Below are 13,100 nucleotides of genomic sequence, written 5' to 3'. Positions count from 1 at the left end.
GGATCTTTGCCTTTTGTGCTTTCCATGGGAGGTGGGAGGGAAGCGAGCAGCAGCGCGGTTTCAGCAGGAGCAGGAAATTGGGGAATGCCATTCCTGAAGCCCAGCCCGTGGAAACCGAGCATCCCAGCTGGTGCCAGGCCTGGTTGCCATGGCAGCAGCCTTGGGAGCGGGTCCCTGGCTGGGGGCTGCGGGAACCTCTTCCCTCTGGTGCCCAGGGACAGGAGTGGAGGCAGCGGCTGGAGCTGAGGCGGGCAGGTTTAGGCTGGATGTGAGGAAAAGGTTTTTCCCGCGAGGCTGCTGGGGCACTGAAGAGGCTCCCCAGGGAAGGCTCCCAGCTCCAGGGCTGGCTGATCTCCAGCAGCGTTTGGCCAGCGCTGCCAGGCCCAGGCTGGGATTGTTGGGGTGTCCTGTGCAGGGCCAGCAGTTGGACTGGAGGATCCCCATGGCTCCTTCCCAACTCAGCCAATTCTGTGGCTCTGGGATCCCATGAGCCTGGGGATGGGCCTGCAAATGGTTGCCATGGCAATGGACTCTGGCTCCAGGTCTGAGCTGGTGTCCATGGCAACCACCCCTGGCATGGGGTCTCCATGGAGCTGCCAAGGGACTGACCATAGCAACAGGGGCTGTGATGGTTGTCATGGAAACAGACCATAACAATGGGTCAGATGTTGCCATGGGAACCGACCACAGCAGGGAGACAGCTCTGGCCAGGAGCAGCTCCTGAGCACAGCCCAGCAGGGCTGGGGCCCTGCCAGGGCAGCTCAGGGACACAGAGAGCAGGCCCAGACAGAGCTGCCAGGGGCTCAGCACTGGCAGGGGCTGTGGGATGTGCCAGAGGGGGCTGTGTCACAGCAGCACCTCTGTGGCTGTGTCCTGGAGCCCCAGAGCAGCTGTGATGTCAGAAAGGGGCTGTGTGACAGCTCCGAGTGGGCTGTGTGAGGTCACAGCTGGGGCTGTGACATCACAGAGTTTGTTGTGTGAAGTCACTGAGCAGCTACGGTATCATAGAGGAGTTCTGTGACATCACAGTGCAGGTTGTGATATTGTAGTGTGGCTGCATGACATCACAGCATGGTCTGGGTGATATCACTTAGTGGGTGGTGATATCAGAGAGAGGACTACGACACTAGAGGTTAGATAGAGAATATCACAGAGAGGGTTGTGACATCACTGAGCAGACTGTGACACCACATGGTTGTGATATGAAATCCAGGAGTGGGCAGTGACATCACAGAAGAGCCATGTGACATCTCAGGACAGGTTGTATGACATCACAGTGCTGACTGTGACATCACAGAGTGAACAATGACATCATATGTTGCTGTGTGATATCACAGGAGGATATGTGACATCACAAGGTGGTTTTGTGGCATATAGGAAGAGATGTGGCATCACAGAATGGTGGTGTGACATCCTTGGGCAGGTTGTGTGACACCACTGAGTGGGCTGTGACATCCCAGGTGGCTGTGTGACATCTCGAGGTCACTGGGGAGGTCACTCTGCCCCAACCTCCTTCACAGTTCCCCCCAGAGAAGTCCAACGCTGCCCTTGCAGCAGCCTGTCTGCACAGAAACACTTCCAGGGCTCTCTGCATTTCCCTTCCCTCACTCTTGCCTCACTCACACACCTCCCAACAACCCACTTGCTGCTTTCAGCTGCAAGGAGTTCAAAGCTTGTCTGTCCTTCAGCAGCTGCTCTAATTCTGCCTTCAGCCAACTCTGGGGTTGTGTTTATTGTAGAACTCCCTGTGTGTCTGAAACATTCCTTGTGTGGTTCTGCCTTGGGGAAGGGGAACCTCCTTGGTGGCACCTTGGGCTTGGCACTCACTTGAGGGGGGTGTCTGTTTTCCATGGGGAAACTCAGCAGTTTTAGATTGCTAAAATCAAAGAAGGAAAACCCCTCTTTGCCTGAGTGCAGCCAGTTCTGTGAGCAAAGCAGGTCCCAGGAGAGTGAGGAGAGACAGGATGGGGCTGGGGAATGTGGAGCAAGGTTGCCCCCACTGGGTCAGACCTCAAGGCACAGCTTCTCTGACCTGGCCAGACCTCCTTAGGAGAGACCCTGGATCAATATCCATCACTGAATGCTGCAATCACCTCTGCTCTAAAGAGAACAGTAAAAAAAAAAGACACCCTTTGAAACAGGAATACATATTTCTTAGAAGCTCTTTGAATTATTTCTCCATAACTATTGTAGGAAACTTTCCTAAGAACTGCACCAGACCAGAGGGAAATCAAGGCACAGCCATGGTGTCTCAGGGCTTGCTTGATCCTAATGAGCCCCGTGGTGCATTTGGAGCTGAGCCCTTGAACCTCAGGACCTGAGGAGAGATTGCACAAACCTTTCCAGGAGCCCAAGTCAGAGGAAAAACCCAAAGTTTCTCGAGGCATTAATGGGTGCCACTGAGGTCCATCCCCAACACAGGCTCCTCATGGACTCCTTGGAGGAGAGAACTGGAGGCCAGGATTGCACAAAAACCTCCCAGAGACTCAGTGTGGGAAGGAAAATCCAAAGTAGCTGGAAAAGCCCTGAGTATCTCAAAGTATTGATGAGCCCCACTGAGTGTCAATGCAAAGCTCCCAAGGGACTCGTTAAAGCAGATAATTGGGGCCATGATTGCACAAACTTCTCAGAGACTCAGGGTGGGAAGGAAAAAGGAAAGTGCCTTAAGAACCTGAAGTACCTTGAAGCATTAATGAGCCCCACTGAGTGTTGTTACTGACAAAGGCTCTCAAGGGACTAATTACAGCAGAGAATTGGAGGCCAGGATTGCACAAAGCTCTCAGAGACTCCAAGGCAAAAGCCAAAGTCCTTTGAAAAAGCTGCAGTCCCTGGGAGCATGAAGGAGCCCCCAGGGCCATTCCTGAGCAAGGCTCCCCAGGGACTCCTTCCAGCAGATCCCTGAGGCCACTGGCATGTGGGCTAGGGGGGATGCTGAGGGCAGGCCAAGGGGGTGACAGTGGCCAGCCTTGCTGGGGCTGTGCCAGGAGGCCCCAGGGCCTCAGGACAAGGTGTCTCCTCACAGCCCTTGCTGGCACAGCATTGGCTGCTGTGGCCCAGGGCACCAAGCCTTGGCTTCTCTTTGTCCCCAGCTGTCATCAGTGCCTCCAGTTCTCTGCTCTGCCTGGGGCCTGGGGACACTTTCTCAGTGTCACATCCCTCAGTGGGACCCATTAAAAGTGAAAGAAACTTTGGAGTTGGATTCTGACTTGGAGTTCTTGAGAGGTTTCTTCCCCTCCCTGTCAGGGACTGATGTTCAGGGCCTCAGCACAAAGCCCCAAGAGGCTCATTAAAGTCCTGCTGCTGTGTCTGTGCTGCTGAGCTGGGCCGGGCTCCTGGCACAGAGGCAGCTCCTGGAAACCAAGAAGAGCTTCAAAAGCACATTTCTCTTGCTGAGCAGCTCTTCTGCCAGCCCAGCAGGGCTGGGGCACTGCCTGCAGCCACCCTGGGCACAGCCCAGAGGCACAGAGAGCTTCAATCAGTCAGGGCTGGGAAGGTGCTGAGAAGTGCCTGGGGCAGAATCCCTGCCAGCCCTTGGCACAGGAAGCCTCTGGCTGCAGGACAATGCAGCTGCAGCTCCTGGAGGCATCTCCTAAAGCTGGAACATGCCAGTGCCTACAGACCCTGTGAGTACATTCTCTGCCTGTCCCTTGTGCAGAGCAGCCAGGGGTGCCCAGGGCTGTCCTGCAGAGCAGGGTCCTGCAGCCCAGGGCGCTGTGCTGGGGCAGGGACTCTGCTGCCTGCCAGGGACAGCTCTCAGCCGGCCCGGGGAGCTGCTCCCAGCGCTGGGGAGAAGCTGTGGGGGGAAGGAGCCACCCTGAGCAGGGCAGGGGCTGCTGCTGAGAGGGGCTGTGTGGGGCAGGGCTGCTCCCAGCTCCAGACCTGCCTGGACACAGCTCCGGAGGGCACTTCCCAAAAGAAGGTGAGACTGGAATTGCTGTAAAGATCAGGAGCTTTCCTGAGACTGTTTTCAATGTCTTGCTTTAAGCAGGGTGGGAAAGTTGTGATGATGACAAAAAGATTTTTGCTTTTTATATATGTTTAATATATTTTTAGATCTGTAAACTATTATTATATAGTTGTAAAATTATAATCCTTAATTAACGCTGTTAAACTTCTATTATATACTTATATAACTATTATCCTTAATTAAATCTAGTATGTTTCTTAACCTTTCTCTTAGATTTTAGAACAATAATATGATTTTCTAAATTTATTTCTAAAATACTAAATGGTCTTATCATCAGAAAGAGGAGCTACAAGAAGAACATTTGGTTTTGTAACCAGAATGTGAACAGTCATAACAAAAAGTGGGGCAAAGAAACCCTTGGACCTACTCCAGTGGGTTGACCCTGGGGTGTGTAACTGGGGCAGCTGAATCTCCTATTGAATGTTTCTGTTAAATATCCTAATGAATTAATCTTAATAAATTGCTGAAATAAGGGGCTGGGTGTGCCTCATCCCTACTGGGACACCTGGAAGTTTCCAATAAAGCTGTTTTTTCTTTACTCTTCTAACACTCTTGCAGAAGGTTATTTTTCTCTTTTGATTATTGACAACAGGGGGATGAGAGAAGCAGAAGAGGAATTGTAATCCCAGAATCACAGAATATTCTGAGTTGAAACAGACACACCAGGATTATCAAAGTAATGTTGGAACATTTACAGAGATGCCAGAATTGTAAGTTTGGGTGCTCAGTCTCTCTGCTGGGAGGCTCCTAAACAGCCTAAATGCACTGCTCTGATATTGCCATTGGTATCTGGGGCTCTCAGGGAGGCTCTGGCATCTGCAGCAGCTGAGTCAGGCCCTGCCCTTGGGATTGCTGCCAGGCAGGTGTGTCCATGGGAATGGGGTGTCCCAGCTTCCCTGTGACCTGTGGGGCTGTGGGCAAAGCAGTCCATGGGAAAGGGGAATGAGCTGAGCCCCCTCCCTGAGATCCCATCATGGGCACACCTGGGGATCTCCTTGCTGTGTCCTTCCAAGCTCTGAGCTGCCCTCCTGGCTGCAAATCTGTGCCAGAGCCTCTCAGAGTTCCCTGAATGTCCCACGGGGAAGGGCAGAGATGCCACAGCTGAGGAAATGATGTTGGCTCTGCCAAGGGAGCTGTGAGTGTCCTTGGCAGAGGGGGGTGCTGAGCCCTTGCCCAGAGACCTTTAGAGAGGGTGAGACATTCAGGGATCCCTCTGCTCTGGGCAGGGCCTGGTTTATGCCAGGGTGACACGGGAGTGTGATTGTGCTCTGATTCCAGCCAAAGGTGCAAACCCAGGGCAGTTGGGAACAAGCCCATCCAGCCCCTCACCTTCCCTAAGCCACAGGGAATCCTTTGCCTCTCACATCTCTCAGTGGGAAATTCTGAGTGCAGCAGAAATGCTGGGGATTTCTGACCTCAGAGAACCAGGAATGGTTTGTGGGTAGGAAAAGAATATTTAAAATTTCTTCCTGGTCTCAATATCTTTTAGAAGTGGGAATAAAGATGGCAACAAGCCCTTCTGCATTAGAAGTGATTCCCCTCACAAATCCTGAATATCCAGCTTTTCCCCTCTGTTACATGGCCACAAACCCAGGGCAGCAGGGCAGGGATGGCTCCTGGAGAGCCCCCAGGCACAGGCCTGGCTGCTCCTGGCACACTCAGACAGCACAGCTGGAGCTCAGTCAGGGACCTGGGTGAAGGTTTCCCAGAGCAGGAACAAAGTGGCTGAGTCCCAGCCTCTCCTGATTTGTCACTGCTCTTTTTCTTCATGAACAGGTCCCCATGTGCAGCCACAGCAAATGTCCAACAGCAGCTCCATCAGCCACTTCCTCCTGCTGGCATTGGCAGACACGCGGCAGCTGCAGCTCCTGCACTTCTGCCTCTTCCTGGGCATCTCCCTGGCTGCCCTCCTGGGCAACGGCCTCATCATCAGCGCCGTAGCCTGCAGCCACCACCTGCACAGCCCCATGTTCTTCTTCCTGCTCAACCTGGCCCTCACTGACCTGGGCTCCATCGGCACCACTGTGCCCAAAGCCATGCACAATTCCCTCTGGGACACCAGGACCATCTCCTACACAGGATGTGCTGCACAAGTCTTTTTCTTTTTGTTCTTCATCTCAGCAGAATATTTCCTCCTGACCATCATGTGCTACGACCGCTACGTGTCCATCTGCAAACCCCTGCACTACGGGACCCTCCTGGGCAGCAGAGCTTGTGCCCACATGGCAGCAGCTGCCTGGGCCAGTGCCTTTCTCAATGCTCTCATGCACACAGCCAACACATTTTCCCTGCCCCTGTGCCAGGGCAATGCCCTGGGCCAGTTCTTCTGTGAAATCCCACAGATCCTCAAGCTCTGCTGTTCACAATCAAACCTCAGGGAACTTGGGCTCATTGCAGTCAGTTCCTGTTTAGCACTTGGCTGTTTTGTGTTCATTGTTTTCTCTTATGTGCAGATCTTCAGGGCTGTGCTGAGGATCCCCTCTGAGCAGGGACGGCACAAAGCCTTTTCCACCTGCCTCCCTCACCTGGCTGTGGTCTCCCTGTTCCTCATCACTATCATGTTTGCTCACCTGAAGCCCCCCTCCATCTCCTCCCCATCCCTGGATCTGGCAGTGTCAGTTCTGTACTCGGTGGTGCCTCCAGCCCTGAACCCCCTCATCTACAGCCTGAGGAACCAGGAGCTCAAGGCTGCAGTGTGGAGAATGATGACTGGATGGTTTCGGAAACATTAAACTCCTGGCACATTTCTGCAAATCACTTGTAATAAAACTTACCTTTGATACTTCTTGGTCGTTTCATTTAGGAGGTTCTTTTACTTAGTTTTATGTTTTAAAATTGTCTTCAATAATATGTAATTTTTTGTGCCATTTCTCATTTTGTTTCTCTCCACCTTCCCTGTGCCCACACACTGTGCCAATGAGGAGCTGTGCTCTTGATGGCTTTAAATGAACTAAAGGATCTCCCAGCAAAGTTTTCTCCAGAGATGCCCCTTTTGTTCCCTTCTCTGGAGCTGCAGCAGCAGTGTCTGTGTGCAGAGCTGGGGGCAGATCAGTGCTGGCACAGCAGCTCTGCCCAGGAGCAGCAGCACTTGGTGTTGCCAGTGCTGCTCCCGTGCCACTGCCCCGCTGCCCTCCTGGCCCTGGTGTTGCTGCAGGGCCTGAGTGCTCTCGGGGCCGGGCACAGCCCTGGGGGTGGCAGTGCCGGGCTGCAGCAGGGACAGGCCATGGGCACTGCTGGGGCAGCGCTGACACCTCAGGGCAGGGCCTGGAGGCTCCAGGCTCCTTGCCCAGGCTCTCTCAAGAACACGGCCAGGCCAAAGCTCAGCACAGAAAACCCCCGTGAGCAGCCCCAGGCTGGCCGTGGGCAGGCTGGGGGCAAACAGCATGGCTGGGGCTCTGCAAGGTCCCTGGGGGAGACGGGAAGGAGCAGCAGAGCAGGGACTGATCCATCCCCACTGCGCTGGACACCCCAGGGCAGCATCCCAGAGCGTCCTCATGGAGCTGCCAACAACATCCCCCTGTGCAGCCCTGGCCTCTCCCCCAGCTCAGAGAGGTGCCGCATCCTTGCAGGCACATGTCATGAATAAAATCTCTCAAGAAATCCACCCCGGATAAAATACTGTGTTTAGTTAGGTACAGTTAATGTTCTTATCCCATTTGTAAACCTTGTACCCCTTGTTTACTCCGATGGTTATTAGTAATGTTAATTAATTACCAGTTTCTGAAGTGTTTTAAAGGTTCTTATGAGACATTCCTGTACCCTTTCCCTTACTTCCCTGCTGCCTTGTAACAGAGCTGCTCCCATGGGGGCTAAATCCAACTAACAAAAGCAACCCATTAGAAAGGTATGCCACAGAACGAGGCAACTCCCATGGTCACTGCCACACTAGAACAAGGAAACTCCCAGGAAGCTGTGTAACCGAGTAAAATGCAGACAAAGGCATGCAGGACACCAAAACAATGAGCTAACAGAGGAATAAAAGGACAAGGAAACATATTCGAGCAAGCTATGATGCAAGATCATCTCCCTGCATCACCTAAACCTGCTTAGAAACCATCTTCCTGCATCACCATGACCTAAGAGGACAGGAAAGGACTGACAGCCCTAGACAGCAAACCAGGACGACAGGTCCCTGACTACTCTCATGAGGATGGAAGCCCCAGCTCTGCAGTGTGTGCTGCAAAGCTGAATTGTGTCTCCTGTTTGGAGCTGACAGTGTGGGAATGGCCGTGATGCAAACAACCCCTTGGGCCCCTGCCACCCCAAGAGCTGAATCCTAATAAAGGCATCAAACAGGAGTCTTGTCTCCTGGCCAATTTCTTTCAATTACCGTGTGCTGCACGGGCCGTGGCCGAGGGGGCCTGGAGCCACCCGGAGCTCCTCCCGGAGCCCAGCGGACTCCAGCTCAGCGGGGGCAGGCAGCGGGGCACGGCTTAGGCTCGGCAAGGTGTGAGCAGCCGTGGTTCGGCCCAGCCTCAGCCGGGGTCCCGCAGCCTCCCGTCCCCACCCGGTCACTGCTGGGGCCAGCCCGGCCCCGCCAGGCCGAGCCTGTGCGATTCAGCCCTTCTGGGACACAGGGCCAGAAAGACTTCAGCCCTGAAGCAGCAGGCTTTGAGTTCAAGCCTTGGGAAGCACTTGCCAAAGGCTTGATGGCAATTCATACGTTCATCAAGTCACCCCACTGAAAGTTATGTTTCTAGAATCTTCCCTTATCTCTCCCCCAGTTGGTTGTAATTCGTCGCAGTATTTTGCATCTTTCTAACCCCAGTCTGTGTCTGGACCCATGCCCTCACACTGCGCCCTCACACCTCCCCTAGATATTGTTGTGTCTGCCCCTAGGCCTGGTCTTTGCACTTTGCTCCTGTGCTGTGCAGGCTTTATGGGCCTCATCCCTACTTGATTTTCCTATTCCAGTAGGTTTTGGGGACTCCAGCGAACCCGCTCCTTTAATTTCCTCCTCGGTTGCCCGGGTGTCAGGGGACCCTGAAGCTTTAAGGATTGTTGTGGCCACTGTCAGCACGACTGCAAGGGCCGCAGTGCAGCGGGGCCCGGCCCGACCGGCAGCCGGGTACCTCCTCAAAGGTGGAAGCAAGAGAGAGATTTCCCTGGCTTGCCTGTCTGCAAAATGTCAATCTCACCGAGGTGGATCCAGCTTTTTAAGTGCTTTAATAGGTAGTCAGTTCCCACAGCTAGCCAGCTCTTGGATTTTGCTTGGCACAGGGGCAGCTCTCGCTTAGCAGCTCCTCTCAGTAAAATCATTTCCATGGGGGGCTTCTTCCCTGCTCACCAAATAGCAATTCATGCAAAAGCAGCACAAACTGTTCTTCCTGTCCTCCTATCTTTGCCAGAGAGTGCCTTTCAAAGGGATAATAATTGGGAGTGAGGGGGTTTACATTTTCCATTGCAAAGGAGCCTCCTGCCTCCCTTAGCAGGCCCCTGTCTTTCAAAGGAAGACACACACGGTCTCCTTTTGCACCTTCACTTGGCCCCAGCCACTCCTGATCATTTGAAGGAGCGGCTCAGAAGAAGGGGCTGCAATCCCCCAAGGCCTGGGCTGCTCCAGGCCGCTCCTGGTGCCTTGGGCTGTTGAAGGGGTGCCGGGGTGCCCTTTGTGACACAGGCACGGGGTGCCGGGTGGCCTTTGTGACACAGGCACGGGGTGCCGGGGTGGCCTTTGTGACACAGGCACGGGGTGCCGGGGTGCCCTTTGTGACACAGGCACGGTGCATCAGGGCCCGTGGTGACGCGGGACCTTGCGGTGCCCAAAGTCCATTGTGACATGGCAGAGCCCCGCCCCGGCTGGGGGGTATATAAAGGGCTTGTGGGGCCTGGGTCAGTCCCAGGACAGTGGCTGTGTCCAGGTACCTGTGTGCGCCAGAGGACTGCAGGCACGGAGGAGGAGAAGGCGAAGCCCAAGTCCCAGCCCCCCAGGCCCTGGCCCGGCTCACAGAGAGCCCAGGCCTTGAGGGAGCAGCAGGAGGAGGCTGAGAGGGCAAGCAGAGGGAGGAGAGGAGCCGTGGAGTCCTGCGCTGAGGAAGAGCCAGAGCTCTGCCGAGGAGAAATGAACAAGTTCCAGCAAGGGACTCCAGGGGAAGCCTGCACTGAGCCACAGCTGTCCCCAGGAGAAGCCCAGAGCTGCCAGGAGCTCTCTGAGTGGGATGAAGGCCTTGAGCAAGAGCTGGTCCAAGTATGGGGGAGCTACCGGCATTTCCGGGACTGGGATGAGGGCAGGGAGCAAGAGCCCTCCCCAGTTGTCTCCGAGTGGGGCGAGTGCAGGGAGCAGGAGCCGTGGCAGGCGGACAGCGATCACTGTCAGGAATTCCCAGATTGGGAAGAATCTCCTGAGCAGCGGCTGTCCCCAGGAGAAGGCACGAGCCGCCGGGCACTCTTGGACTGGGAAGCTTGCTGCAAGCAAGAGCTGTGCCAGGATGGCCAGGAGGTGACTGGAGGCAAAGCAAAGAGAAAATCCTCCAGGTCCAGCTGGGATGATGACAGTGATGGAGAGCTGGCTCAGGACAGCAGGGAATACTGCGACATCCTGTGCAGCCAGCTCAAGGCCTGGCAGCAGGAGGACGATGACTGGGATGAGGTGAGCGTCCTGGAGCTGCACGAGGAAGGAGAAGAGGCCAGGCAGCAGAGACTGGCAGATTTAGCCCAAGGGGGAATCCTGCTGCCTGTCCCTCGAGAAGCTTGGGTGGAGTGCCAGGAGCCCGAGCTGTGCCCACAAGAGCAACTCTGTGCCGGGCCTGGCCCTCTGGCAGCCCAAGCCACGGTGGAAGATGTCTCTTCTCCTGGGCAGCCGCTTCCCCACAGGAAATGCCGCTCACTCTTGAGGTGGGCGCTGCGGGGGCTGTGGGGGCTGCGGGGGCTGTGGGTGCTGCGGGGGCTGCGGGGGCTGCAGGGGCTGCGGGGGCTGTTCCGCTGCCCCTGCCTGGCGGCACAGCCACAGGATCAGCGCCCGCTGCCAGCAGCACCAGGCTGCAGATGGCGGCTGCCCCGCGGCCTGCCCGGCGCCCCGAGGGAGCCGCACGGGCTGCCCCGGCCTGCGCTGGCCCTGTGGGCCGAGTCGGCCCCGGCCGCTCTGCGGCACCCCCGGGGCGGCTCCCCGAGGGCACACGGCAGCCCAAAGCGGCACCCGAAGGGGGACCCTCGCTGCCGGGGCTCAGCGCCGCATCCCGGCCCATCGTCCGGCCGGGAAGGCACCTGGAAAGTCATCGGCTCCCAGCGGCAGCCTGGCACCGCCAGCGGCACCCCTGCACCGGGTCCCCGAGGGCCACAGCCACACGTCTCTTGGCCCTTTGCAGGGACACTGGCTCCAGCTCCTCCCTGCTGGACTCCAAGGCCATTTCCTCTCCTCCGGAAAGGACTCCATGCTGATCCTGGGGCACTTTGGGCATGAGGAATGGACACAGACAGGAGGTGTTGCTCCCAGGACACGACGGCGGCCTGCTGGACTGCAACACACACAATTCTAACAAAAGAAAAGAAAGTTGTGTTTAGGAAGTAGTAGTAGGAAAGAAAAAAACCCCAACCCCCCCCCCCCCCCACTGAAACCTGCATAAGACCCTCCAGAAACCAAAAAATGATAAAGAATAAGAATAGGAATATTAGGAAGAAGAGGTAGAAGCTGAAGTAGATGAAGACGTAGTAGTACTTAAAACATGGAAAATTAAGAATAAGAATAAAATGTTGGAGTCTGGAATACAGAGTGTTATAAATGCAACGGCAGATTAAAGATTAACAAAGATTAATTTATTATAAATTAATAAAGCAACAAACAGCGAGGAAAAAAACCACAATAAATGGACAGCGCAGCGCTGGGTGGACAGGGTCTATACGCAAGGTATAGGTGTTCCCAAATCCACGTCTGAGGGTTCTCTGGCCTGGGTTTTTATAGGGATTTTATGTCCCCAGGCTAGAATTCCAACCAGTTTCCATTCACCAAATGTCCCTGATTGTCTGGTGAATGGATTTCCTGGCCTAGAACATTGAGTCAGTAAGTATCCGGGCAGAGTCTCCTCAAATGCAAAGTGAGTCTGTATGTATTTTAACATATTTCATCACAGCAGAATCGAGAGATCCGGGCTAGCGCCGATGGATATCTCGGAGGAGTAGTCTCTTCTTTGTCTTTTTTGATTGAGTTTCTGTAGTATGGGTTTGGCGGGTGTGGTGTTCGATTCTGGCAACGACCATCTTCCTGGGGCTTGTCCCTTTTGTCTTGCTTGATGGTCTCCGGCCGAAATCGGCCGGGCGTTGCCTTTCTCTGGAGGTAGACTTTTAGGCTGGTTCTTTTGTTTCTATGATGGCCTGTGTCCTGTCCTTTCCTCCGAGTTGATGAGTCTGCTGAAGCCTGTTATCTGGGGGGGTTCTTTTGCCATTTGTGATTTTTGGAAAAGGAATTCTACTTCGACCGGGAGGAGAATTCCTTATTCCATACTTTCATTTAGTTATAATTATACATACTTTATTTAAACTTCTTATTCCGAATTTTTATTTACCCAATCCTTTATTACAGAGATAAATACCTGGCAACACAAAATAAGAGATGGATGGAGCCCAGAGCATCCCCCAAGTCACAGGGGGAAGAGGAGACTGCCAGCCTCCCCAAAGAGGAGGGGAATTGTGCCTGTGCCAGCCCCACAAATTGCAAGGGGACAGAGAACACCCCTGGCCTGGCAGAGGGCAAAGAGCGGCCGGGGGATGCCAGGATGGTGACAACACTGGCACCCCCCAAATCAGAGAGGGACAAAGAGCCCGCACAGGCTTCCCAGAAGCAGAAAGGGGGCAGCAAATATCCCCTGTCCCCCTAAGTTGGAGGGGCACAGACACAAAAGGCCCCACAAAAAGAGCATGAGGAACCAAGAGCACTGCCGGCCCCACAAGGGTAAGGAGGATGGAGAAACTCCCCATCTGTCTTTGTTTTGGAAGACAGGTGTCAGCTAGAAAGGGCAGGGGCCTCCCTTGGAATGAAAATGTAGACCCCCTCCCTCTGAATTATTATAATTCTGAAATCAAGGGGCTTTCAGGCAGAGATCTGAGGATAGGAATAACAGTTCTTTATTAGTATTTATAACCAGGCAAACAAACAACAATAACTTCAGCATTAACAAGAAAACAGAACCAGGGGCCCTGT

At 54.5% G+C, this 13,100-nt stretch overlaps 1 protein-coding gene and 1 pseudogene across 1 annotated transcript; one reads left to right on the top strand and one right to left on the bottom strand.

Moving 5' to 3' along the window:
- LOC147647240 (uncharacterized) overlaps nt 1–13,100 on the bottom strand; it is a 30,453-nt pseudogene that overhangs the window by 7,081 nt on the left and 10,272 nt on the right.
- Nucleotides 4,457–6,750, top strand: LOC147647242 (olfactory receptor 14J1-like). Its single transcript, XM_086872589.1, has 2 exons — nt 4,457–4,677; nt 5,744–6,750. The coding sequence occupies exons 1-2, from the start codon at nt 4,647–4,649 to the stop codon at nt 6,697–6,699; spliced, it is 987 nt and encodes a 328-aa protein (XP_086728715.1). The 5' UTR covers nt 4,457–4,646; the 3' UTR covers nt 6,700–6,750.

This window comes from Cyanistes caeruleus, unplaced genomic scaffold (assembly GCF_971803275.1).
Source record: "Cyanistes caeruleus unplaced genomic scaffold, bCyaCae1.hap1.1 HAP1_SCAFFOLD_65, whole genome shotgun sequence".
In the NCBI taxonomy this organism is placed as follows: Eukaryota; Metazoa; Chordata; class Aves; order Passeriformes; family Paridae; genus Cyanistes; species Cyanistes caeruleus.
Note: the sequence above shows the minus strand (reverse complement) of the source record. Positions and strands in the feature narration are given on the sequence as shown.